The sequence below is a fragment of the Falco punctatus genome (assembly GCF_963210335.1).
Source record: "Falco punctatus genome assembly, chromosome: 1".
NCBI classification, from domain to species: domain Eukaryota; kingdom Metazoa; phylum Chordata; class Aves; order Falconiformes; family Falconidae; genus Falco; species Falco punctatus.
The window spans coordinates 102,090,732-102,117,957 of NC_137580.1; the positions used below are offsets into that span (position 1 = coordinate 102,090,732).

The 27,226-nt window shown below is 40.1% G+C and overlaps 1 protein-coding gene across 6 annotated transcripts in view; it reads right to left on the minus strand.

Moving 5' to 3' along the window:
• Nucleotides 1–279: 279 nt before the first annotated feature.
• AUTS2 (activator of transcription and developmental regulator AUTS2) overlaps nt 280–27,226 on the minus strand; it is a 796,643-nt gene continuing 769,696 nt past the window's right edge. For 3 of the 6 annotated variants that reach the window (XM_080401885.1, XM_080401884.1, XM_080401889.1), the window contains 11 exons: nt 26,113–26,354; nt 25,628–25,672; nt 21,507–21,602; nt 20,120–20,191; nt 18,357–18,386; nt 16,686–16,757; nt 12,598–12,739; nt 12,018–12,095; nt 10,537–10,620; nt 9,388–9,610; nt 280–4,432 (listed from right to left, as the gene is read on the minus strand). In XM_080401885.1, coding sequence (XP_080258011.1) covers nt 3,193–4,432; nt 9,388–9,610; nt 10,537–10,620; nt 12,018–12,095; nt 12,598–12,739; nt 16,686–16,757; nt 18,357–18,386; nt 20,120–20,191; nt 21,507–21,602; nt 25,628–25,672; nt 26,113–26,354 — 2,324 coding nt within the window. In that variant the 3' untranslated portion in view covers nt 280–3,192. The remainder of the gene's footprint in view (nt 4,433–9,387; nt 9,611–10,536; nt 10,621–12,017; nt 12,096–12,597; nt 12,740–16,685; nt 16,758–18,356; nt 18,387–20,119; nt 20,192–21,506; nt 21,603–25,627; nt 25,673–26,112; nt 26,355–27,226) is intronic. The other 3 variants (XM_080401886.1, XM_080401887.1, XM_080401888.1) reach the window with 3 other exon arrangements.

A 27,226-nucleotide genomic window follows, 5' to 3' on the forward strand; every position in this document is an offset into this window, starting at 1 on the left:
TGATTGGGAATTAAGGACCATCAGCAGGAGCATGCTCAGCACCTGGGAGGACAAGGATCACAGTCTGTACAATCAGCTTCGCCCTGAAGACACTGACGGAGCTGTTAGGACTCCTATTACCATGCCCTGAGATGAACATGGAAGATGATGCTCTCATTATTCCCTCTGTCATGGGGCCCCTCACACTGTAGCTGTGCAAGCTTGCTCCAGTAGTTTGCGTCCTTCTGTGGCCATCTATAACTGTTTTCCTTCAGAAAGTTGAAATTTTTTTTTTGTTTGTTTTTGCTTTTTTTTATGACATGCATCCAGAAGACCAAGATATGGGTTCCTTGCAGAAAAAAGAGAAAAAAGCTCTTTTCGCACATTATACTACTATTGTACGTTCTGCACAGTTTGCACAAAACTGGATTGAAAAAGACCTATTCTTTTCTCTTAGTAACAGTGTTGAAGTTCAGGGAAATTTCACTTTCGTCAGATTTACATGGGAGAAAGAGTAGAATACAGACAGAGGTGCTACAGGGCTGAAGAGAGAAACAAAACTAAATTTGAATACGTGGCTGCATACATTTAATTGCAGTTATTGAGACGATTTCCTAAGTCTTGCTCAAGAAAGCAAATTTCAATGTCACAAGTTACTTCTGTGCAAGTAACTTGGATAAAGGTTTGAAGTGTTTGCAACAAGCTTCTAAACCTCCCACCCCCCAAAAACCCCAGAAAACAAACCCATCAAAAAACCAAAACCAAACCAAACCACAAACCTGCACTAAAAAAGCCCTCCTGGAAATCATGTTATCATGAGGAGCTCATTTTCCTTTTTCCTAAATAAGACACCACAAAAGCTGTACTATGGAGTACTACACAATTTGCAAGAAATTCGGCATATTTATGTACAAATTGTTCATAGTAACCAATAGCTGTATCATTAGCTGATGAAAACTGGAAAAATGCCACTGGATTGGGTGGAACTGGATGAATTCACAAAAGGGCTTACATACAGCCACATACTTAAGTATGGAGCTCTCTTGAAAGATGAATTGATCAGTTAAATAAAAGCTAATTAAGTAAGGTGTCACTGTATTTTAAAGAATCTGGACAAGCCAAGTATCTAGTCTCCTTTTGGTTCCTTTTTTCCTGACTACTATAATAATCCTAATAAGATGGCTTATAAAAGCTTGCTATTTTCCTTACATTTTTAATACCTATTTCTTCTGAACAAAAAGCCACTCTGGGGAAAAAGTATTTCTTCCCCATAGCAATGATGGGGTACTCCACACAAAGAAGCACCTAGCAGTTTAGTTCACATTTTTTAATAACATGGCACAATTTACATTACACAAGTCTTCGCTGATGAGGAAACATGCTGAAGATTGAGAGCCGCTTCACTTTTCTTTTCACATAGGATCTAGAAAGGACTTTATTACATACAGGATAAACAGCAAAAAGGTTTGTATATAACAATCTCTTTACAATACTGAAAGCTACCACTACGGTTCCAGTGTACATATTCTTCAGGGTTGGGGTTTTTTTGTATTTTTCCTTTTGTTCTTTAAAAAGAAAAAAAAAACACTGCACAACATCTGGAGTTCACAAAATCTGAAGCTCACAACTAAACCTTCAGTTGACTACTAAAATAGATCTCTGATCATTAGAAACAACTGTCTGTAGTTAACTTTTTTCTTTTTTTTTTTTTTTTTTTTTTGCCAAAACAGGATAACAACTTCAGATAGCACTTTAATACACTAGAAGACCAATGGAACTAATTTTATTTCATACATATATTTTACAGTCCAGTAGACAAGATATTGAATTCTCTCTGATAAAGTCATATTCTCTCCAAATATTTAGACAAGAAACTTAACGCGTTATAAAAAAGTGTGTTATGAAAAGACATTTCAGAAGATTGATGCATATTTTTAAAAAGGATCTTGTTCTTCATGTTATTTCATGTCTTCTATGATCAGGGAACAACAAGGCTGACCTGTTAACTATTCACAGACTTTATTACCAACCGAAATACAATAAATTGCATTATGAAATCTGCATTGGAGTTCATTAATTAATTAAACTACTGATCCACAGTGAAAACATATCCATCATTTAGAAAAGTATTAGCTTTCTTGTAGGATTTGTTTCAATGTAGCTAAAAATCACTTAACACAAAAAAAAAAAAGTGTGTGTACAGATAAAAATGACACACTGGCAATAAAAACAGACATGAATGGCTATAAGCAGATGTTCTTCCAAAAAGAAATTTCACATGTTAAGTGATGAAAGTTCTGGAAAATATCCAGCATTTGATTATTACTCTGTTTAACCCAGATTAATGTGACTGAGAACCAATCTGTCATGACTACAGTATCAGTGATTACAGATCGCTAACCCTGACAGGTTCTAAGGAATACATGAGCTACAGTAACATTGGCATCTTAATGCAGGGGTTCAGACAGAAAACTACACTTCTAATGGGCTGTTTCTTCATCAAAACAAGCAAGAGAAATAGGTTACTATTATAGATGAGCTTGTTCAGGGAAAATATGACTTTAATTATGTTGTGTGTTGAAAAGGCTCCTTTGAGTTATAAAGGCTTTTGTGAAAAGCCTTAAAATTCATTGCATAGTTGAAGGGGTTTAGCTGTCTATAACAATATATGTAACACAGCATAAGCAGACTGTGTTGATCAATATTAAGTTTGCAAATAGCACAGTTTAAGAAGTATTAATGTATTATGTTACTTAATTTTATCTATTTACATTTGTACAAAGTAAAGCTTTCATCTTACCCTTTTTGCATATATGAACCATTAACCCATGAAGCAATCTTTTTACATAAATATCTACAATTGTCTTCACTTCTAGTGTGAAAGAGCTTTGTATGGTTGACATTGGTGGTGGTTTGTTTCTAGTCAAATCATTCAGATTAACGTCTTGTTCTTCAGTTCAAATTTTGACATTTTTAAACTAGAAATAGAGTAGGAGACACGAGGAACATATGGACTTGGCTAAAAGATCTGGAAAATTTCAACATATAATATACAAAAAAACCATTTCAAAATTTTTGCACTCAGGTCTATACATATTGTACAGTGGGTCACAATCCCAGTCTGTATCAATGACTAGTAAGAAGGTCTTTATATTATGTTCATTTACAATGTTCTGTCCCTCTTTCTCTGGTTTGTATTTAGTCTCACTCCGCTTATCGAGCTTCAATGTCCTTGAGGGTGTGAGAAGGAGGCCTCTCTCTCATCTCTGTTGACAGAGGAGTAGTCCTTCTGGGAGACCCAGGCCGAGGTCCCAGAGTAGAAATAAGAGGTGGAGGGGCACTGAGAGCTGCTGTAGGGGGAGTTTTATTGAGGATGCCATTTTGGTGTCCTGTCGGGGGACTGACTCTGGGGTAGTGCATGCTAGGAAGTCCTGGTGTGATTAGGCTTGGGTGAGGCAGGTGCCCATCCAAGGCGGCAGGGTGAACTGAGTGCAGGCGTGCATGTTCATAGTCCTCTCTGAGCATGTGCAACCGCTCCCTATCATCCAGGTGGTTGCCCCTCTCATGCTCACGTCGAGGGTCAACAGAGAGAGGGTGGTGGTGATGGTGGTGGTGATTGTAGTCGTGAGGTTCCCGATCCCTGAATGACCTGTCTGCTTCATATAATCTTGGCGTAGAAAGACGATGAAGGGGGTCATTTCTTAGCAGAAAGTCTCTGCCCAGGGGGTCTCTCCGGTGAATGTCTAGCTCTCTGTATGGATCTCGTAAGGGATCTCTCATTGGATCCCAGTGGAAAGAAGGATAGGGGAAACGTTCTCCACCAGGAATTGGGCTAATTCCCATAAAAGGGGTCATCATGCGAGTCCTATCCAGGCCACTGATGCTGTTCATGTGATGTATACCAGTTACACCTACAGTCATGGGCATAGACACTAAAGGACTTGGATGGACATTAGATGTAGATATAGGTGGTGGCTGATCAGATGACCTATGAGTCTGAGGTCCCTCAGGTTGAACATCATGGTCTTCCTTTCGCTCCTCCTTCACTTTGACTTCATTGCTTTTCTTCGGGTTATCGTACGCCGGCTCATTCTTCCTCTCGGCCTCACGGTTTGAAGTACTATTAGGTCTGGTACTCTCCACAACAGGGGGCCTAGCATAGGGCGAAGGAACCCTGGGCATTTGCTTTGACTCTTCCACCACTCGGCTTTCATGGCTTAGGCCTTCTTTCTCCGAAATATAGTTGTCCTTCACCTTGTGCTCTTCAACATTAATTTCCTTCCGAGATTCGGAGTGATCCCTCTCTCTTTCTTTGGGTTTCTCTTTTTCTCGAACCTCGGGATTCAGATGGCTCCTGATCTGCTCATTTGAGCTGCGATTATGTCCGAGGGAGTTTACTGGATGGATAGGTGCTGGCGAAGGATGGCTGGAGTGTCTTTTCTCAATGCTCTCCCTAGAAGAAATTGTAAAAATGAAGGCATGAGAAACTCTGCAAATAAAGCATCTAGGGTGTCTGACTTTATACTCATTGCTTTGCAGAAAGCTAGTAACGCGCGCCATTAAATGCACAGATCCTTTTGCACACCCAAAACGCCGGAAGAAGATCCCATCTCTAAACTAGGCCTATTCTATTATCTCAAACCAGAAGAAGATCCCTAAAAGCTGCTTTGTGAATGATCTGATTGAGATTTCAAACACTGAAGTCCATAGAAGGCTCCCAAGGGAATCTAGCTCTAGTCACATATTTCTAAGACAACGGCCTTAATTGTTTGTAAAGAAGACAGAGAAAAATAAAACTATACTAATTTCATTAAAAAAAAAAAAAGGCAAAAAACTTCATGGTTAATAGTATTTTACCTGATGCTTCTATTAAGAATACATTTGGGAAAATAGATACATTTTGTTTGACTTTTTAGAACATTTCTAGAGCTATGTACGTTACTAATTTCTTATCTCTATTCTCTTCAGTCTTGTAGCTTTTCAATTTACTTCTTAACTCAATTTACTTCTTAAAACTAAAACCTCTCAAGACACCAGTCCTGACGGTGACAATCCATCCCTCTGAACAGGTAGGCACTTCTCTAAGTGTGCAACGACCCCCTTGTTGTAAGTGTTTTAGTAGAGGTGGCCACCATGCATAGATTATGTGTTGACTTCCTCAGAAGAGATCTACCCCATGTGCACTCAGGCTAGCTCTGAAAACGGCATCTCTTTAGAGTCAGTTGCTCTTCAGAATGCCACCATTTCCCATTTCTAGGGTAGAATAACCAGAGCAGGGGGACAGGGCCAATGCATCTCCTTGCCAATGCTACAAAGTCTCAAAATACTGTTAATTCATTCTATCTTTCAAACCTATTTATGTTGCACAAAAGATTAGAGAATTATTGTCTGGCAGTGGACAAGAACCTAAGAATGTGAATGGATTCAGAATCCATTCACAACACCAGTTATTTTCTGGAAGCAGTGTCAACCAGGAGTTGTTATGGGCCACACTACGTTGAAAAGCTTTCGTATTTAAAATGAACCAAGTTTTAAAGGTAAATCTAATTCCTCAGTTCCAATGATTTTAACCTCTCACTGATTTCAATTGACGTCTTAAGTTGGAGCTTCTCCACAACGACAGCTCCATCTATTCAGTGTTCGACACATGCTGTTTGTTGAGCATGGAAATTCTGTTCCATGTGGGGAGATGGATAATGTACTGTTAAAGGCGTAAGTGAGGGATAAGCAGGGAGGTCCTCTGAAGTCCCACCCAATTTACACAGTTTCTCTTCGGGTGTGGCAGTCCCTGATTAGAAATGTGGAACCTGAACACACTCGGATGAGAACACCAGGTTGAAACTCACTCTGGAGAAGATAAGCAGTACTAGCTGGCTGAAGGGCAACCTGCAGAGTGACTCTGCTGTGGACACTTGCTCCTTCACCCATACAATTAATGCTATCTACTTTTGGATGGTGAAACTACAACTGCAGAAAAAATATCTTTGAAAAGGAAAATCTCATTATTATAATCTCACCAGATGCATCTTTTGCTGTGTTTAGATGCAATTGTTGAAACTGCCATTTTATGGGCCATGTCTGAAAGACCTCCCAGAGCCCAGAATGTGAGCATTAGCAAACATCTGTAAGATGGAACATTTGATACCAGAAGTGCCTGGTCTGCACTGACTACCAATTAACCACTTGGTATCAGGTTTTGCTTTGATTGACTGTGCCCTGCACAGTCTGGAAATTGTGTCCTGATGCTAATTTCCCTCTTCTTGCTTTCCACCAGAAGTTGAGGGATTTGCTTTAACAGTTTCCAGATTTGGACACAGTGAGATAAAGTCAAGGCACTCCAGTGAAGGCTTCTCAACATGAAGACTCAATTATTTTACTTTGCTAGGAAAGCACTGGCTTGTGCACTCTGCAATATATAGTCTTTTAATTATTTTGCTCATGGGACTAGTCAGAGGGCACCCTTAATTGTTTTATTTCACTAGCAGAGGTCATTGAGTCCTTTTGCTGATATTTAATCAATTTTCTATGCAATTGATAATTTTTAAATTATGCATAAAATTCAGAGAATATAACACACATTTTCTGTAACTGAAGAAAAATATGTGTGCAACCAAAATAACATACTCCTTTGCCAATTTTATCCCATTCAATTTCAGTGATGGTAATATCTCAAGAGGCTACTGATTATATAGCTCACTTAAGTGAACTACATGTAGTTCAGTGGTCAGAGAGGGAATAATTTTTTATCCTCAGATTTGCCAAGGGCTCCATAGGTTAATAATAGGGGAACAGCTCTAAGCCTCTGTCTCCATGAAGAAGAAACTTCGGATCATGTTCTCAAATTAACTTATTACCAAGTAAGGTATGTTTTGAGGCCGTACGCTACACTGAAAGATACTGAGTATCTGATGCCAAGTACTTTGCCTCATTTATGTTAATAGAAAGATGGATAGATTCTTGGGTGTTTTTTTTTTTTAATGCTCTAGGACTACATATACTTAAATGTCATTATTAGAATGGAATTGCTCACTGACATCTTTTAAACAACATACCACTGAGAAGGAACAAACCCTGTTTTTCACAGTAGCTATTTTTACTGATTTTTTCCTAATGCTGGGCTGGAATACGGGAGTCCTTAAAGGAAACACCTCCACAACTGCAAACAATGTTCCAGGAGAAAGTGGAGACTGTACCAGGCCATTGCAGTCTAACTCCCCAGCCAGCTCTGCACCCAGGAAAGATTCACAGACTGCAGTTTCATATTACCTAAGCTATCTTGAGGGATTTACCTTATGTCTGTCTAGCTGGGAGAGGGGGCTGCTGCACACTGGTCATACAGCTTATCCACGAGCAACCGGCGATTCATTGCACCCCCACTCTAACACTGATCTTAGACGGGGAACAGTCAAGCTAAGAGGTACCTCTGAGGTAGCTTTCTGCTGGTAACAGAGGAAATCCAGATGAATGCTTTTCACTAGACAGCCCATTTGGAGGCTGATAAAGTTAGACCCTTGCTGACAGGATGATTTTGAAATGAAATCATACCTCCAGGTGTGATGCCCAGATCCTCCTGTTTGGGCAAATTAACTTAAAATACGTAACAAAGACTGGGACCTCAACTAGGAACCACGGCTACATCCTCACCCTGCTGGGTGCCACTGAAGATAAAAGAACGTGTATTGGAGGCTCAGAAACTACCCCAGACATTATCTACATAGGGAGCATGTTTCCAGGAAGGGATTCTCAGCATCTTCTCATACAGGTAACAGTGTGAGCACGCTGCAAAGGAGAACTCTTCAAAACCACACAGATGGGTGCACAGCAACACTAGATCAGCAAAAACATTATTGTACTAAACTGGTAGCCATAATTGTGCAGAAGTATGAAGTATGAATGATGCTTACTTTTAAGCTCTCAAATTATTGAAAAGAAATATGTTTTGAGCTATGATATGGAGTTCAGGCAATGCCAAAGCAGCTTGCAAGGAATGTATTTCAGAAAGGGATTTTCTTCAGCAGGAACACTTCGTAAGAAAAATACAAAACAGCAACTGAAATAATCACATAATTCTAAAGACTACCCATATCATTAGGAGCTAAAATGCTTTGCCATTCAAGCCAGTAAAGCTACTCACATGCTTAAGCATTTTGCAGGACAGAATCCCCAATTTGTAACAGCAATTTATTTTGAAGCATTAACACCAGACATGAAAATAATGAAGCTATGCTACCAAACAGAAAATATTCCAAATGGAAAATGTAGGTGAAAAGATCTGTAGTTTGACTTGCTCTTCACATTTTACAATAACATAGAAAAGCTCTTAAATGTATTTTTAGAATATCTAATGTGTTAGCATAACTTCTTTTAGAAAAGGCTACTAATGCGTATATTTGGGTTAGTGACAGAGAAGTCAGAAAAGCACATCTCCTAAATAATCTTTTATGTTAAAAAATTAGAAACAAATAGCCATTATGTAGTAAAGTAATGTGCAAACTCAACAGGAAAGCCATTAAGCCACAACTGAAAAAGCTGAAATCAGCCTCTCCACATTTTTCAAGGAAGGCATGACACTTGCTGAATGGCAAATTCTTATAATTTGGTACTTAAATGTTAAGAGGAATTGTTACTGAGTTAACTGTATAATGGGAACAGTCCTGACAAAAAAAATATGACCAGGTTTTACTTTCCATTAACCCTTCCCAGCCTGGACATGTTAGAGTGCAAGTCCATGTAAAACACTGAATAAAAAATGTGCCTGAAGGTGTGGAACAGCAGTGCATGTGTGTGTGGCATTTTTGAGGGGAATTAATGTTCATTTAATGAACCGCATGCACTGACACTTACTGTGGTACTGGAACATGACATACCCGCTGCAATTTACAATGTTATAATCTTACAACTTTATCAGTGGTCCCTCTGGTCAGTCCATTTTTGAAGAGGGAGGTAGTGTTATTTGTTTTGCAGACAAGGTCCAATTTACAAAGTTATTTAAGTATTTGAAGGTGCAGATACGCATCTGATGGACTTTATAATGTTTTTTTGCATCCTGTCAGGCACCTATCTACACGTTAAGTCTTCAAAAGACCTATGACAATGTGACCCACAAGATAACAGAGTACGTGGGTCTGATTCCATTCTCAGTTGACACTGCCTGAAGTCTGCTTCAGCAAAGCTCCTTCTGATAAAGTGCAGTGCAAGTGAGAAGAGAAACAGATGCGGTAGGGAACACCTGAGTTAGAAACCGGCGCCTTCCGTAGTGCGTCACGCCGTAGGCAGCAGTGGTGTCGGCTCTCCAGGTGTCCCTCTACTGAAGCTCTGGTTTAACAATGTGCCAGGCTGGGAAGGGTTAAAAGTGGAACAGAGCCCCAAGCTTTGAACTAGACAATTCTTGGAAGTGTTCTTTCGTACCTTTCTTTGTCATCTTTACTAACAGATGAGTCTCGTTTATCTACATCTCTATCTCTGTCATGAGCTGCAGCAGATGAACTGCGCTCCAGCTCTCCTGGCTTCAGCCAGGGCGGAGGGGTCGGGAACGAAGGAGGAGTTCGGTGCAGTCGGTTCCAGGGCTCGTGAGGGTTGCTAAAGCTCTGCATACTGGGGCCATCCTTGTGGCCGAACATTGAGTTGGGTGCTGAAATGGTGAAGTGGAAAACAAAAAGGTTTAAGAAAAAGGTATGCTCTAGTGAAGGTACTTACCAAAAAAACTTTTACAGCACTCAGAGTTAAAATGAATACATATTATTGGGAGCTGGAAAAGGAAAGGAAATTAACAGAGATTCATTAGAGGGTCTCATTCCTAAAAATGGGCAGGCATCTGACAGCTGCTTTAATTGGAAAGGGAAATGCTGTGGATAAAATTGACTAGGGATGAAGTAGTAAGATAAAAGTGACAATGATCCTTATTCCAAATATTTTGGAGACATCAGGAAATGACTGTTACATAGACTGTAAGTAATGGAATTTGTTGTATTTGATCCTGAACCAAAACAAAATACTAAAGTGACGAAAATCATGTCAGATTTGGAAGTATGGAGAAAGAGAGTGATTATTAAAAGGATGAACTTTTGTGAGTGGCCAAATCTAAAGAAATGTGTATGATCCTGGACAAATAAATGCAGGTTAGTGATCTTTTCCAGGCATATGTCCTGGATAATCGGTGAGAAAGGTTAAAAAAAAAAAAAAAAAATGTTCCTATCCACAGCTAGGGATGCTGCACACAACTATTTCTGAACATGCAAAAAAAACATGAGAAATTTCTCAAACTCCTTAGACTCACAGGTTCTGTATTCTTTTTTTTTTTTAGTATTTTTTAACTGAATGATGTAATGGTGACATTTAGCACTGTGTTGAACCCAAACTATTGAGTAACTAACAGAAAATAATCTACTGATGATTAAGAAATGCTGTTATTTAGAAGAAAAAGGTTGCTTTTCAAATTCCCATCTTTTAGTAGTATGTGGTCTAAGCAACTGGTAAAAAGGACAGCAAATAGTCACCATCACTCAATATCCTGAATTACACAGCAAACAAGAATTCATAAACAAAGAGGTTACTCACTAACTGTCGGGTTCCCAAGTCCCCCGAAGGCATTACTGCCCACTGCAGTGAGACCACTGAAGGAAGCCGGTCGATTGAAAGGCTCTGCAAACCAACAGAAACAGCTGAAGCTCACTGGCATGTTGGTAATGACGATAAAGCATTAGCATATTATCCAACTGCATTCCGTCTGCATGAAAGCTCAGTCTGTGCCCATCAGTAGTTGAACATCATCATCCCAGAACACAGCAGTGATTGTGAGGGGGTGGAACATAAAAAAATAAACTTTATTTCAATCACAGTATGCATGAGATAGTCTTACTAGAAGAACTTCCTCTTCAGAGAAAAGCAAGATGTTAAAATATACATGGTATTGAGGGCTGCACTTCAGCATAAGTAGCTACTTCATTTAAAACCTGCAAACATCTCCACTTTGATTTTCTTTTATTCCCTTCCAATTCAATTCCATGGTCTTTCTCAGAAAATGTCCCTGGCTAGCAAGACTATTATTAACTTTGGCAACTGTGCTCCAAACACCTTCAGGCCATGTCTCCTAAACCATAGCCAGGATATAAATAAAATATCCTATTACACTGATATGTCATGCTGACTTGAACATTTTGTAATTCACTTGATATTTACTGCCAATTCTATATGAAAAACCAGAATGGACTAAAAGTATTGGAATACTTTTTTTTTTTAGTAGCTAATGCATACAGGGTATAGGTAAGTCCTATGAAGCAAATTCTCTTCTCACTTTATTTTGGAGAAGTCTAACAATTTTTGGTGAAACTACTGATAAATGCCAGTACGGAGAGAAGGAAAACCAAATCTAGCACTTTCTATAGGCAGATAAGTATAGAATGAAAAATCTACACTGTGAGTCTGCTGTATCAATCTGGTGACCCTCCCAAATCCTTCCCTATGCAAAATAAAATGCCAATTTAGAGTCTTGATCTCTGATGTTCCTGTAGAGGAAGCAGACCACTTTATTACAACATGAGTAAACTCAGAAGCGAAGTAACATCTGATTAACTTGGGTGGTTCTGGTTTTGAATGTGTATTCATTGATTTTCACTAACAGACATACCTGAGCCCAGATCACAAGATTTTAAAGACATATTTCCCACTCACTTAAATGGAAAAGCAGACATCTAAATAGTTGTTAGGAAAAGAAACACCTCTGATGAACCAAAGCCTTAACCTTAAGGCATTCTTTTTGACTGGCCATAAACAAGACTACAGTGAAACCTAACCAGCCCTGCCACTCCACTCCTCTAATGTCCAGAGTGTTTTCAGAAGTATTTTAAAACCTGCTGTCAGTGATACTATTAAGTGTATGCAGAACTGCTACTTGGGTAATGGCTAAAATGTGCAATTTGTAAAGGTTTAAGTGGGCAGGATACTAAAACAGTCTTCACGTGGGAAACCTTTAATAGTCTCAGTGGTCAATGTGAGTTTCTTCTGAGTTGTATTTACATCTAGTTGCACAGAGAACGTACCTAAGTGAGCAGCTGGGTTGAGAAAGTTGCTGTGGTGAGGTGGTGGGCCGAAAGGCGTGCCGGCTGGATGACCCCCACCTGCCAAGACAAAACAAAAGGGGTGATTTCCTAGCAAAAACTCAGAAAGGGATTCACTGGGCTCTGGGCTTGACTATCATCTCTTAAATGGCAGCTCACATGAGTGAGCGGGGGCTCTCAGGTCAGGATCCTATGCAAATAGCAGTGCTTTTCTAAACAGAAATTCCCAGTTACAGTGTAAGTGCTGGGGAGTGGGGGAATGTTTCAGTAAGGAAAAAAAATGGACATGTGAAATACAGCCTATTTCCAACCTGCCATCTCTGTGATGCATCAGACATCGCTGTGTGAAGAGATGCTCCTCCATTTACTACCTGTATGGCATTTCAGCGGGTTGGGCTTTTTCAAAAGCATACAGAATAATTTTAAAATATTTAATAGCACCTGGCACATCTTGCAGAGAGTTCATAACCCAAAGCATATGGGAAATTTCCTTTTAACATGGCAAGAATTAGCATTTTGATGAGTGTGCCACAATAGGGAGATTTCATTTCTCAGTACTCACTGGCTGTGGAGAAGAGAGTTGAGGGCCGGGCCAGGTCATGGGGGTGGTGGATGGCTCCAAAAAGGCTGGGGCCTGGTGGCCTGCTCAGAAATTCAGGTTTCAGGCCAAAGTCCAGCTTGTGCGGATCAGACTGCATCTGTTTCTGAAATGTAAAAACAGGATGTGGAAGAGACTGTCCTAAAAGATAGCAGTAAAAGACACTTGCAGAATGCTGGGGGTATAGCAATTTATTCATAGTAACTGACGTTTTAGCAAGAATATTCGTTTTTGGGACCCTGACTGTAGGTACACAGCTGCTTTCCTTGGAAGGAGGATCTGAGGCAGAGAGAGAAAATCTGAGGCTCCCAATGCACATTTCCTGCAGATTTCAACAGTGTGTTCACATACGCTCACATCCATCCCTCTGGAGCAAAGCATTTCAGCACAGACCTGACATAAAGAACAAACATAAAAACCTTTGAAGAGGCCTCAGACCCTTCCTCAGCTGTGAGAATAGGTCTGTCTTAAAATAATAAAAATAAAGCAGAAGAGAAGTCTTACTTTGGACCTGATCTCAGGTGGGCAAGCATGTTAAAAGCTGGGTGAAAGCATCAACTGTAGCAGGCACAGCTGCCAGCTGACCCTCTTCCCGTTGCAGGAATCCCTTGCCAAAGTTACAGCAAAGACAAGTCAATGGACACCAGAACCATTAATCTTAAATGTGAAGCTCCAGTCAAGAAACACTTGATGCAGTATATCTTTCAGTCTCTCTCAGACTGCAACTGAGCAAGCTAGGGGCTAAAATGAATCAAATTACAGATGAAGTGTATTTGAGTCTAAAGATCTGAAGTCTCATTTTGACTGCTTGCACTCAAATTCAAAGCACAGTATGTTGCTGGGTTTATATAGATGGTATTAGAATCAGCAGGCTTTCTTTTTTAAGGTGAATTTGCTGGAGTTGCTGTACTGTAAATGGTAAGTGGATGAAGGATGGACTCTTCTTTGTGCCATGTACCCATTTTAGTGGTCCCTATTTCAATAGTTTTATTGAATGAGAGGAAAACCAAATTCCCAATTACCTGTGCTGCCAGAACTCCCTAAACACAGATTGCTGATTAATTGTACAGGTCAGCTGAAAGGATTTACAAATGTATAACACTGAACCAGTAGATCTTGACAGTAATTCTGGAGCATGTCACACTTTATAAATCAGTATTTAATGCTGTGCCAGCTCAGAGTACAGGCTATTACAGTGATATAAATATGCATATTAAAAAGTTATGAGCAAGTTACTGTGCATGCCTAGTAGCTGTTTTTCAAGTGCTAGTAACATATCTACATAGCTATGAGAATAACAAAAAAACCCCACCCAACCCCACTACAAAAAAGGCCAAAAAAAGGCTTTATCAACATTTTGTGACAGTGGGCTGCAAGAATATTGAAATGGAAAAGATGGCAAAGTTAAGGTCATGTCTTTTAAGGAAGTAATACTGTAGTGCTTTAATGGTTAAAAGAAGTTCAGAAAATAGAAATGCCTCAGCCGAAGCCTGCATACCAGATTTTTATGCTGTGAACTCTTTTTTATTTTTCTTTTAAACAACCAAGTTATAAACCTCTGACAGGCATTACTCAGAATAGCAAAAGCTGGCTGAAACTTTAACTGCAGCCATATGAACCGCGCTGTTCTAAATAATGAAAAAATCCTCTGTCTGAAGAGGAACAGGAGTATCAGAGATGTGTTAAAAGATTTTTGAATGTGTTGGTTTACCTTAAAATAGTACCAAAGAAAATTGATCAGATTTATTTTATCCCCAGTTCATGTTCAGGAGAGCACCCCTCATGATGGTGATCCTTACAAATGTATTTGAAGTCCAGCAGATCTGTAACACCTTAACTCAGGACCCACTAAAATCAATGTAAATGTCTGCACTAATTTCATGGTATGTTAGTTTGGGCCATAGGGACCTTTTTCAAAGAGAGAGGGCCAATTACAGAGCATAAATTCTCTCTTGAATCCACGCCGGTAACACGCTGGTCAGTCTAGGAGTGAACATAAAATTGCTTTGTGCCCAGAGCTGGGACACAACCCGAGCTTTGTCTAAGGAATTCCCTGCGTGTGCAGACAGGTTACACAGATATGAACTGCGTCTTGGTGCAGAGGTACAGGCAGGCAAACAGCAGCCACAGCTGCATGCAATTTTTCCTGGGGTCAGGAAGGTTGTGTTTTAAAGTTTCCCATCTTGCCTGCTTCTTCAGTGTCTGCTGTTGCCCTCTGCAAGCAATTACTAGTGGGCCAGATAGTTAGCAATTCTTCCATACTTTGCAAGCAGTCTAGTAGCACTGCATGCAAACTTGAAATCTCTGAGCAAATGTATTTTATTCCCTCCTCTACAGTGAGGCAGTGTCTTCAGCTTGTGCAGAAGAAAAGGCACCTTTCACAGCCTTGGGCTAGAAGGAGAAATCATTCTGTATGAGCCTTCAGCCAGAGATTTCACACTTTGTGGTCACATGCAGCCAGGAGGACTTCATTCCCAGGTGGGGGTCTGACAGCCCATGGGGACATGAACCACTTTGCTTTACTGACTGTGGACTACACCTAATTTTTTGACTGAAGTGAGACAGTGAAATACATTTCTGAATTATTCTTGAAATTATCATCATGCACAACCTCAAAAAGTCAAGTAACATCCCTTCCTGTACTCCTGGGCTTTATTCCTGTTTTTTAACATGCAAGATAGAAAAGTGTTAGGTAAAAGAAATGGCTGCATGAAAATGGCATTTACTCTGAGTTATAAATACACCAGTATGACCTCTCTCTGAATATCAAATCAAGGAAAATTCAAAGGACATAAATAGCATGGGAATAATAATTTCACTTCAAGAAAATACCTTTTCAATAAAATAAAAAAAAGGACATATAACTCTCTAGGTCTATAATCTTGTCTTTTTTGATAATGGGAAGATGAATGAAGATCACTAGCAGGGGAAACATAAGGAAGCAGAGAAGAGAGATATGTCTACTGCAGCAAATTAACCTGTCAACCTTGTTTAAAAGGGTTATTTTTAAACTCTATTAGCTGCAGGTTTTAGTAGCTGTTCAACATCTTCATATTCTTATAGCACTGCCTGATACAATTCAATTGCATACATACACTGCAAAGTGCTATGGACTTCTGTTAATTTTACTTTCTAACACGATCTATTGGCTCCTGAAGTACAACTATGAACAGTAAAGAACACCAACCTTTCCTGACTTACTGAAAAACTTCAGGAGCAACACAGAATTTTTCAGTGAGGAGTACAGTGAAAATCTTATAAAGGGAAAGAAACCATCTTCACAGAGTCCAAGCACAATCAAAATACATGCAAAAAGTGAGACTGGAAATACACTATTAAATGAATAATTATTGCTTTTTCTTTGACATCTGTTTCAGGAGAGCCTAAACTGGCCATGGCCCTACCCCTGAAGTCTCAAAGCATATAAAAAAAAGAAAAGATTTCCACCCCTCTACCTTTGGTGCAATGAGACAGGGTCTGGATAACATTACTTCGTCTGGGAGGCTGTGTCTGCCTTACCAACCCAGACACGTACAGGTGCCAACCTCCAGCTATGAGATGGGTTGTGAAAAAAGAATGATGGGAGCCTGGACAGCCATATGGGATAAAGCATCTTAGACAGAGGAAATCTTCCTGTGCTCTCTTCTGTCCGTGAATATTAATAAGAGGAATGGGATACATGTGCCTAGCTTCTCCAGACTTAAAAAAAATTAATCTTGATATGTTTGTGACCTCTTCCATAAAAAAGTGCAATGTTGTAGCTCACAGGCACACCCATTTAGGTCTTCCTAGCTACAAAGTAGTTGTTGCTGCAGAAGATCTTGTGTCCTTGCTCCAAGGCACCACAGGCATTGCTTTGAGACTCTACCTTTAGGTTAATTCCAACAGGCTATGAAACTATGAAATGGAAGGTTATGCTATACTGCTACGTATGGTTACTTTAACAACCCAGTAGCCATGGCACAGAACTGCTAACGGAGAGGCAAACTCTTCCTCTCCCAAGTTCGCACTGTGCAATTCATCTGAAATTTAGGTGTGCCCAGAAGACTGACCTTGACTTTCTGTTGGTGATGGTATATCTGCCAGGCGATATGAACATGCATAGCGCACCACTTTCCAGGTTTCTGGAAAAAAACCAAAGGGATACAACATGAATCAGTAACTTTCAAAAACCTGTGACGCTTTGTTCTAGTTATAGCAACTTTTGCCAACTCCTAGCTCAGTCTGCTTTGGTCTGGGGGATCCCCCACGTCAAGAAAATTGAAAGCAAAAGGTCTCCTCCCTTCAATGTCTTCCCTCTCTGTCCTCCTGGGAAATCAGAAATGCAAAGAATTTGTCCCTTGCTATGAAGTTTACCTGGATTTCCAGGCTCCTGGTCACTCTCCTCTCCAAATAAACTCATACTCAGGTTTTATGCACTCTTGTAATCTTTTGATGCCACTGGCTAAGAACACAGCTTGTGCTGCTGAAATCAATGAAACAGTCTCTGAGTCAGCAGCTGCCCTGCACACCTGGATTGATTCACAACTGTACTGTGAGTTCATTTCAGAAAATACAGCTATTCTAAGCCTTTCCACCAAAAGAGAAAAATGTACGCACTTTAAAAGATCACTCTGTTTTTCAAAATTAATCTGACTGCCTCACATGATTGCTGGTCTGTACCCCCAAACTGGAGGTCAGTGATTTCACCCTGTTTGGGAAGACTTTTCACATTCTTCCTGTCACCATGCTTTTAAGCCATGGGGAAGAGAGAGGAGAAAAGAACCAGAGTGCTATCTGGGTTTTCTTGTTGATTTTGTACTCCATTTCCAGGACATCTGGAAATCTTGTCTGAAAAACATTCATTCAGGATATACTTTCTCCAGTTTTGTTATTTAGGGGTCTGTACTTTTGTTATTTAGGGGTCTGTAGTTAACTACACAACTAATTCCTGCAGATTTAAAAATAATCACGGAAATTCAAGAAGCTCCTCAAGCTACTGGTAACTTAAATGTTTCATAAACTATGGCATATGGTCCCCCTTCTACTTCTAAGTGTATATTAACTACCAAGTGAAACCACAAAAAATAAAACCCGTCTTACACACATACTTGCTTAAACTCAAGCCTTTTGCTTATTCACAGCAACTGGCCGTGCTAGTGATTTTAAAAGTTCACTTGGTTGGTTTGATCAAGATCTAGACCTTCTTGAACATGTCTAAAAATTAACAAAAAACCCCTTTTGGGTCACTGAAAGACTGGGTCGTTTGTTCCTCATTTCTGAATCTTTTGTGTTTGATGTGGATTGCCTGTCTATACTTGACAGTAAGGTACTTGGGTAGGAAGTACCATACTGAATGACACTGGAAACACACAGTAAATAATAAAAAACAAAATCCTTCGGTCTGCAGTGAAATGACAGGGGATCACTGTCAGGGTAGTTCTCTAGGATTTGGCTCAGGAAACCTTGTAAGCCAGTGCGTTAGAAGGATTACCAATATCTAACCTCTAGTATTCATGCTAGGGGGTTGCATGACAGCAACAGAAAACTTCCAACTTTGAAACTGTGTGTTTTCCTCGAGTGACCACAAGACACATGCAAAAAAGGACTGACCAAGCTGCTCGGCAAACACGGTGTAAAATACCCAAGATGAAACATGGCATTGCTTTGTAATTAGTCTGCTGCTTTAACCCGGTGGGGACTGAGACGAGCTTGACAAACTGTATCACAAGAAGATTTCTTACCCTCAACATGGGCCTGAACGGATCTGTCAACTGTGAAGAAGAAATGACAGCTTGGTTACATGCCTGTCACTCAAACAATTGCTCTAATTAACAAATTTGTATTGCTTCATTAAGAGATGAAATTAAAATGTTCTAATTTTACTTTCAAATGAAGCCTTTTCGGATAATAATTAGTCCTTAGCCTCCATATTCGAGCTGGTCTCCCTCCCCCCATGGCTGTTGTACCTAAGTGTTGACAAGCAACTAAACAAGCCTCACACAGAACGCTCTGTCCTCTGGCATCACCATTAATTTGTTGATTTAATGCTACAAAAATGGCTGGTTAACTACTCTGAAGAAAACCACAGATCTGTCCTTTGGGCAAACTTCTGTTCTTATCTTTCAAAGCTGCTCAGCTCGCGAGATGACAGGATAGTAGACAGGGTCCCTTTTTCACAGGCTTGATGCCATGAACTGGGTTGGGCCAGGCTGGAATGGTGTTTCAGATGTGCCCCTGCAAAGCAGTGACTGTCGCCCAACATCAGGTTGGCATCAGGTCCTTGACCTGCGCATTCGAATAGCCATTACTGACTGCCTGCTTGCCTGGCTGTTCTCTGTCACAAGTGGGCTTTGCAATTGATGTTTTTCACACTGCAAAAAATGCTGGTAAACAGGGGCTGTATAACCACCCTCCCCCCAATTTTCTCATTTTTTTTTTGCGTAGCCTGTTTCTTAGGGGCAGATTATTTTCTTATTCTCCTTTTTTGCTCACATTTTATCAATTAATGTTGGAAAATAAATTCAATTTATTGGGTATTTCTCATTTGCTTTTGCTTTTCTTTTTTGAAAGGCAATACTAAAGGAGATTTACAGGTGTAAGAGGTACTCTGCAGATGCAATGATGGCACAATACATCATCTTGAAATAATCAAAACTACACTACAAGTTGAAAGGGAGCATAAAGCTAAGTGACTTAATGATGTGAGGCTCTCGTTATCTTTTCAATTAGATAGAAGAAACAAAAACGATTAAATGTGGTTCTGATTGGTATAAAGCTCAACTACAGCACCAATTCAGAGCGAACCAAAGTACTGGAACTTGGCATAACCCACAGAAAACAGGCCTGCTGTACTTGATAGTTTAGCCATACCACAACATGGATTTTTAAGGAGAGGTGCCCACTGCTTTTGCCAGAGTTTTCTGTTAAAACTATGACTGCATGATGTTCCTCATGGCAAACAATGCATATTAATTCAAACATGCAAACAACCCATGGGCATTTGCAAAGAACAGAAAAAGGCTAAGGGACAAAGTGCTGAGACAATATATGCTGTTCACATACACTGGAACTCAAAAATCCAGAGGTGCCAAGTGATCAATAAAAGGCATCCGCATTTCGCTGGTGCAATCGATACAGTAACCAAGGGAGTAACTGTCATTACCCACATTAAAAACAATTACAGAGTTTAAACATCAATCTTGAAGAGGTTTGTACATTTCTAAGCTGAATTGGACTTTTATGCCTTTACCCCTGAGCTTGTGGGGGTGACAGCAAGGGAAGAGCTCTTCCACTGCACAGCACCTGTTTACTTTTGCTAGTGATGAACAGAAGCAAGGATCAGGATTTAAATTGTTCTCATACAACTTCTCTGTTTCTCATTGAGGTAAACAGACTAAACTTTAGTTTTAGGGTATTCATGTGGACATACTGAAGATGGTGTTAGCATTCGAGGTTTTCAGGAGGAATAGCTTTACTTGAGAAAAATACAACATTTTCTACAGACCCGTGGATCTTTCTGTAGAAGGGTATGTGGGACAGTTCCAGGTCTGGCTGCAACATCAATAGGATTGGAAGTCTAGAAATACCACAAGGAAAGACAGCATTAATGAGCATCACAATGCATAAAAGCAACAGAAAGTGAAAAATAGAATTTCTTCATCATTAACATTGCAACATTGCATTAACAAGGAATGAAGTTAGACTTTTTAAAGAAGGAAGGACAAACATTACAATCCACTTAATAATATATTCATTATCATCTCAGTTTTCAAACTTTCATTGTCCACCAAATTCCCGTTACTTCAATCCAAAACACATGAAGGAAGCGACTGCGTTTACACTGGAAATTCTTTCCACTGTCAAAACCCCGATTAGCAATACACTTTTGACAGGGCACCTAAAGCAGTATTTGGAGGACCGAGCGTGTGCTCTGCTGCCCATCAATAACACCCTGGACCTGGCTACACCTGCTACCCTCGCTGTCAGCACACAGAGCATCAGTAATCTCTTTAGTCACTGTACAAGGATCTGAAGTCCATCCACAATGAACTGTTATCATACAGATATCAGGAAAAAGCAACATGCAGTTGAAAAAAATTAAAGCTTCCCCATGATTTCAACGTAATTATTCAGCTAATACAACAACATGCAGCTTGGGGCGGGGTGAGGGGAGGAGAAAAAACCCTGCATTGAGACAGAGCTTCTTCCTACATTAAAATAAAGAAAAAAAGAAATCAGCTACAGTATAACTAACAATTAAGTAACAGAGTTGTTAACAGTCTGATTACCATACATACGAAGAATTCCACTAATGAACTGCAATTTACATATTCAGTCATTACAGTGGATGGGGCAATTTAAGAAAGAAGGTGTCTTCTCTGCAGAAATTTCAGTCCTGATTTCAGTCTTTAGTTGCAAAGACTACAGACTACAGAATATGATTTCCTCCCACTTATAAATCAAGAGTGACTTCATGAAAACAAAAGAAAAAAAACAACCCAGGCTCATCACATTTATCTATCCCAGCTATCATAAATGAGAGGAGAACTAAATCAGTGTATTGCACTGTGGTGGAGCTGAGATAATTATGGAAATGAGTAAACAGTAATGATCATGATTTCTTAAAATCTTGATTATTACATGACCCTACATTAATGCGTACTATCTGAGAACTAATTATATTGCTTCTAAAGTTAACTATGCCATGACACGTGATTTTTTTAAAAATGTATGTAGCCATATCTGAAAATAATGAGAAATAACCTCTCTGTAGTAAATTTGGAAAAAGCCGATTGTCTTCAGTGGATTAAGCTGTAACTCAGATCTCAGCTGCTCCTGGCTCACACCACCACTGCATCTGAGCTCTAACAGATATATAATTCCTTTCTTACCTTGGGTTGAAACGCTCCTTGTAGCGAGCCAAAGGGGCCAGTTGGAGGGATCATGGGAGGGATACCTGATACAGCTGGAGGATAGGAGTGAAACAGCTGTAACAGAAAGACAGAAGGACATAAATACAAGCGCACATCAAAATGAAGACAGGAAGCTGAACAAGACAGAGAAAGCATTCCTGCATAGCATTAGGGAAATGGTACATGGACAAAACTGAGAAGCACTGAAGAAGTGATCTTGTTGCAACAATGTTAGTTAAAGCAGTCAATGAAATGTTCACAAATGTCATGACGTTTAGAGCTTAAAAGCAGTTCCAAAATCATAAAGCCAGCAACCTGTCTCCTGGATTAGGCCATCATAGTGTAAGAGAGACTTTTTTGTTCAATTATTCATTTTTAAATTGGACAGAGGTTTTAAATGGTTTCAGTTTGCAAGCCATTTCAAGAGAAAAGGCAGAACACTGAGCCAAGTAAGGCTCAGAAATCCACCATTTCAGTGGGAAAAACCCCTTATGAGTTCTAGCATGTTGGATAATTAAAACTCCATTAGTACATTAAGATTTTAATAGTATCTGTAGGAAATGAAGAAAATATGCACAATTCTTACTTCATTAGCCTGTCTGAGAGGATATCCTGCCACATCTAATACTAGCAGAGAGACAATCTGATTTGTTAAAAATTATTATTTAGACAAAATGTTAAGGCAGAAACCTCCCAAACTACTAAGACAGACTAAGCATAACAAAGTGCACATCACCACTGACTTCACTGAACCCAATGTATCTGTTCCAAGACAATTTTTTTTTTAAAAAAAAGCTGTTTTGTACTAAACAAACACAAACAGGAGGTAAACAAGCAAGTAAACCATAACATCCAAATCTTATCTTGCCTCTGTGGTCTGGCTGTGAATCTTTTACTTATGCTGTAACACAGTTAACTTGCCCAATTCCATGGAAAATGCTGAGATTACACACCAAGTTGCTTTCTGGTAGGAGTTGGGGGTTCAAAGCATCACATTCCAAATATGTTCTCACTGTGAAACCTCAGGATCTAACGGGATGGCTGCTAACTTTGCTGGTATTGCCACCCAAACCCCTACAGGGATTATCTGCCTGATAAGAATTCATCTCTGAACATAGCTGATCAAAGAGCTATCTACTGTATGCTACTTTTAAGATCAAAATAAATGAGTTAATGGCCAATTGAACAGAAGCAGGACTGGGCAAAGTAAAAGACTGGACATGTGGAGTGGGCAAACACTCAGAAAATCACATTCCAGAGTAAATCAGTATCTCAGAGTTTTGCTGAATTTGTTTATGCCAGACATATGTATGTGGTTTTCCTAATCGTTTTTCCTTCCACTAGCTTATTTTGCAAGGTTATTCATCCATATTGTATTTACTGAAAGCTGAAAAACTATTTGAGGTATAAAAAGATATTTTTTTTGTTTAAAAGCATCGTGTCAAGTCTCCTTTCATAACATTTTTCTATTGTTGCTTTTAATTCTATTTAATTTGGACCTGCTCCATTCAATGATGCAGAAAACACTTTGAGATTGGTTGATACTGAACTGTAGGCATTGGAGGAATCATTAAGAGACTCATGTCCTCATTTACAATAACTTTTAATGAGTAAAATATGCTTTAAATCCTCCAGTGTCTTCTGCATTTAATTCTGCATCTAATGGACTAATTCCAAATGATGGAAAGAGACGCAATATTTAATATTCTATTGGCTATGACTAATAATAAGGAACACTTTCCTTAGAGTTTTATAATATCTGGTAAGTGAATTAAATGTGACCTTTCCTCAAGGTCAGAATTATTAATAAAATACAAATATTTTATCTCCAGGATCTCTTTGTATTGGATAAATTCCTCCAGTGTTCAAAATACGCCTTTCATAGACAGTGGTTCCTTCTTCCCCAGTATCGTTCTCTTTTGAGCAGCGTTTTTTCCCCTTCTGGCTTTCTTCAGGGAACAACATAGTTAACAGCTTTCCTGTGGCCAGGTGTAATGTAATGCTAAACTAGCCCTGGCATCAACTGTAGGTAAAAGTAATGCTTCACTGTGCTACAGTGAGCGCCCCTCCCCCCCTCCCCCCCAAAAAGAAAAAAAAAATAGAGAAAAGATTGTAAAATCAAAGATGCCAAGAAAGAGAGCTGTTTTAAAACTCTACATCAGCTTCTGTGTGAGCTGCGTTCCCTATTCTGCAGCAGACTGATTTTAACCCTCAGACAGACCTTGCTTTCCTGCAAAACTCACTTAGAAGCTTCAAAAGCACTGCCAGCTTTTTTAAAGGTATCCCAGTTCCTGGTGTGGATCTACAGTGGAAACTTGTCACTAGGAAAAGGTCGATGGAAGTGCCACAGTTTCACTGCATTTCTACAACAGGAAAAGCCCTGCTGAGCACGTGCTTACGCCAGTAGCAGTATGCTGTTTGCTACCGCAGCTGCTCAGGAAACTGATGCAAGCAGTTCCTCTTTTACCTATATCACCTATAGTCACACTAAAAGAGATTACTGCAATACCCTGGCTAGTACAGCCTTGCTGTAGTTTAAGAAGGACTGTTTATCCAGTGTAACTCGTAGCCATCACACTGATCTTCTGGTATTAGCTTGCTAAATACCCAACAGACGCAACAGTGATTATTTTGCAATCCCTTCACAAGGACAAACCTTTCCTGAAGGAAAGGCAGGGGAGGCACAATGGGCCAGAGCTCTGCCAAGTGCAATGGCACAGCTCGCTGGCTAACAGGGAACAAGGCAGAGCCTTTACTTAATTTAAAGGGGGTAACAACATATAAATCAGGTAACTGCCAGATTTAGAAGAGATCATGTCACTGAATTTGAAAAGCAGACACAGTTGGAGACTTTTGCAGTATTTCCTATATTGCGTGTCAACTTCTGTGCTTTATTTGTTTAAAATTCATTTACCTATTTCCCAGTTCCGTGTTCCTGCTTGAATCAACATGCCATTGATGATGATGTATCTTTTGAATCCATGTAAAGCTCAGCAAATAAGAGTGCAATTTTGCAAGCGATGCAAATGAGCAGCATTACCCTTTTCAGTAAAAGTGATTATCACAGGCTTAAATGTTTGCCTAATACTCCTAGAGCTCTGATCCTGCAAACGCTCTCATACAGTTAAAGTTACTCAAATGAGGTGCCAGAAATTAACAGGACTATTCACATGTACTACAGGCGCGAGTTGTTAGCAGGGACTGTGTTTAATCACACTATCATCTTAACCAGTTTTTTTTGCCCAGTTCCACTTCTAAGCAAAACCAACACATAAAGCCAAGTGCTTTGCAAATTTCTGAGTGCTGATGCAGTACTCCTTCTCTCATCAAAATATCACTATTGGATTTAAAAATTCATGTCATATTCAACCAGATATCTGCCTCTGCCAGTATGATGAAGGAAATGCAACCCTTTATTTCAGCAGCAAATGCATCAGTAGATTCAAACCCTTAAGAGAAGAAGCTTTACAATTAACTGAGATACTAAAAAACAGTGCATCTCAGTAAGTAATGATTTTGGTAGCTCTAAACACATCTAGTGCATAGCTGGATTCACGTTTCTGTCACCAAACAGAGCTTTAAAAATATAATGAGCCCAGTGCATCAGATGTGCCTTTGAAATCTGAAGAATAAAACAAGTTTTCAGATTTTATAAACCAAAATATGATGTATTAGAAGAACTATTAGATTACCTATCCCTGAAGGATTTGTATGATACTTTGTCATTTCATTTCAAGTTTCTTAGAAAAAACATCAGTCTAAGGGTTTGTGGCACAACTGAAACACAGTGATGAAATTACTGCACTCTCCTGCTTCATGTAACAGTCAGCTCTTCTGTCTCATCTTTTTCACATCAAACTCGTCTTCAAATGATGTATGAGCAAGAGATCTTTTGATTGGAAAAGCTGATACTGCATCTTTATCAGAAACAAGCACCACGAATGCAAGCCTTCAAAAGCCAAAGCAACCAAGAACGATAATGGTAAATCCTGGAGTGATGATCAGGGAGAGATTCGACATTGTGCCATTGACTGAGTGGTGATCCCAACCCACCACAGAAAAGCAGTTAAGTCAGTTTTAAACAGAGTAATAAAACTCACACTGTGACGGTAGAAGGGGTCAACTTTTGTAGGGTATTTGTCAAACTGCAAAGGGATCAAAGCACAAACTAGTTAAACTTCCTTGCTTTAATTCTGTTGGTAAAATAGAAGACTACTTCTCTACTATTTGGCAACCAACAGAGAGGAAAAGATAGGCAGAAAATCAGTTTCCAATGAAACTGGGATTTTTCTTTCTTCAAAATAAAACAAGGTCTTTATGAGACAGGAGAAAGGAGGAGGCACCGGTGCGCACCACTCCAGGCACTGGGAAGTCCCAAACACGAGCGCTCCTTCAGCCACCAGCCTCGTCCCTCAGCCCCTGCGCTGCCACCTGACCCTACAGCACAAGTGACAATCGTGGGGAAGGGACAGCCCTTCCTCGCCGACCCAGCTGCACCTGGGCAGCAGGGGACTCCTTCCCCGCAACCTGGCAAATTCTTAAGTTTTGGTAATAAAGAATAGAGTTGTGCTCTACTTATCCTCACATTTCTGCCTGGGGTACGCACCATGGGCGGTGCTGGCGTTGGCATGATGGCAGTGGGTGGGATGGCGTGAGGGAAAGGCGTGAAGGTGTGCTGGTGTGTGTGTTGGTGTGTGTGCTGGTGCTGGTGCTGGTGCTGGTGGAACTCGGTCCTCAGGTACGGCGGTGGGCCCAGGGAGGCCCCGCGATCTGCGCTCTGCGAGGCCAAAAATCGCGTGTTTAGTTCCTGACGGAGAAGATCTTGTTCTGAAATACAAATAACAAAACAAACCCCTTGAGCTCTGGAACTTTTCCAGACCTTGTGCCACTTACTTTTTGCTGGCTGTGGTAGAAATGCTGTATTTAAAACTTCCTGGTGGTAAAGCACAAGACTCTACAGAGTAAGCAAGGTCCCTCAGATTGTCCCCAAAGGCCTGAGAGCCAGAAGAACGTCTCCATTTCCCCTCCCTCACCAAGCCTGTCTTCACTACAGCATCCCTCTGAGCATTAACCTGACAGTTCTCCCTAAATTTGTATGGACATGGACATAGTCCTACATAGGTGAGGAGGTATGAGTAAGATGGAGTGAGTAAACATTGAGTGGCTGCTGCTAACTTTAGTACTCTGCTGTGCAGACACAAAACAATGTTACTCAAATGTTGATAATCCTCCATTTTCTTCCCTCTGTTCCCTCTCGGTGACCTGGGAGGAACAGACACTTTACATCTCCCCACAGTTGAAGTATAAAAAAGCACAATTTTATCCACTGATAAAAATCTCTACGTCTCACCCCACCACACACACACACACAAAGTTGCAGGTCGACAGGCTCAGGAGCGCTGTGGGCACTGCCACCGCGGGCACAGCCGCCATGGGCACAGCCACCACAGACCCTCCCTCTAGCCAGGGACGTGACACCGAGCACAGACCACGACCGCAGTAAAGGCGCTCGCTGAGGGAGTCACGGATTCTGTGTGGACACACTACAAACTCTCCTGTGTCTTTATAATGGGGACAAAAACCCCAAAAAACAAGGAAAAAGCACAGCCTTCCAAAAATATTAATTCCCAGGGCAGAAGAAAGACATTGGGTACGTCTCGGTGTTTGTGGCTTGGGTATCGCTCCACATCATTCAGCAA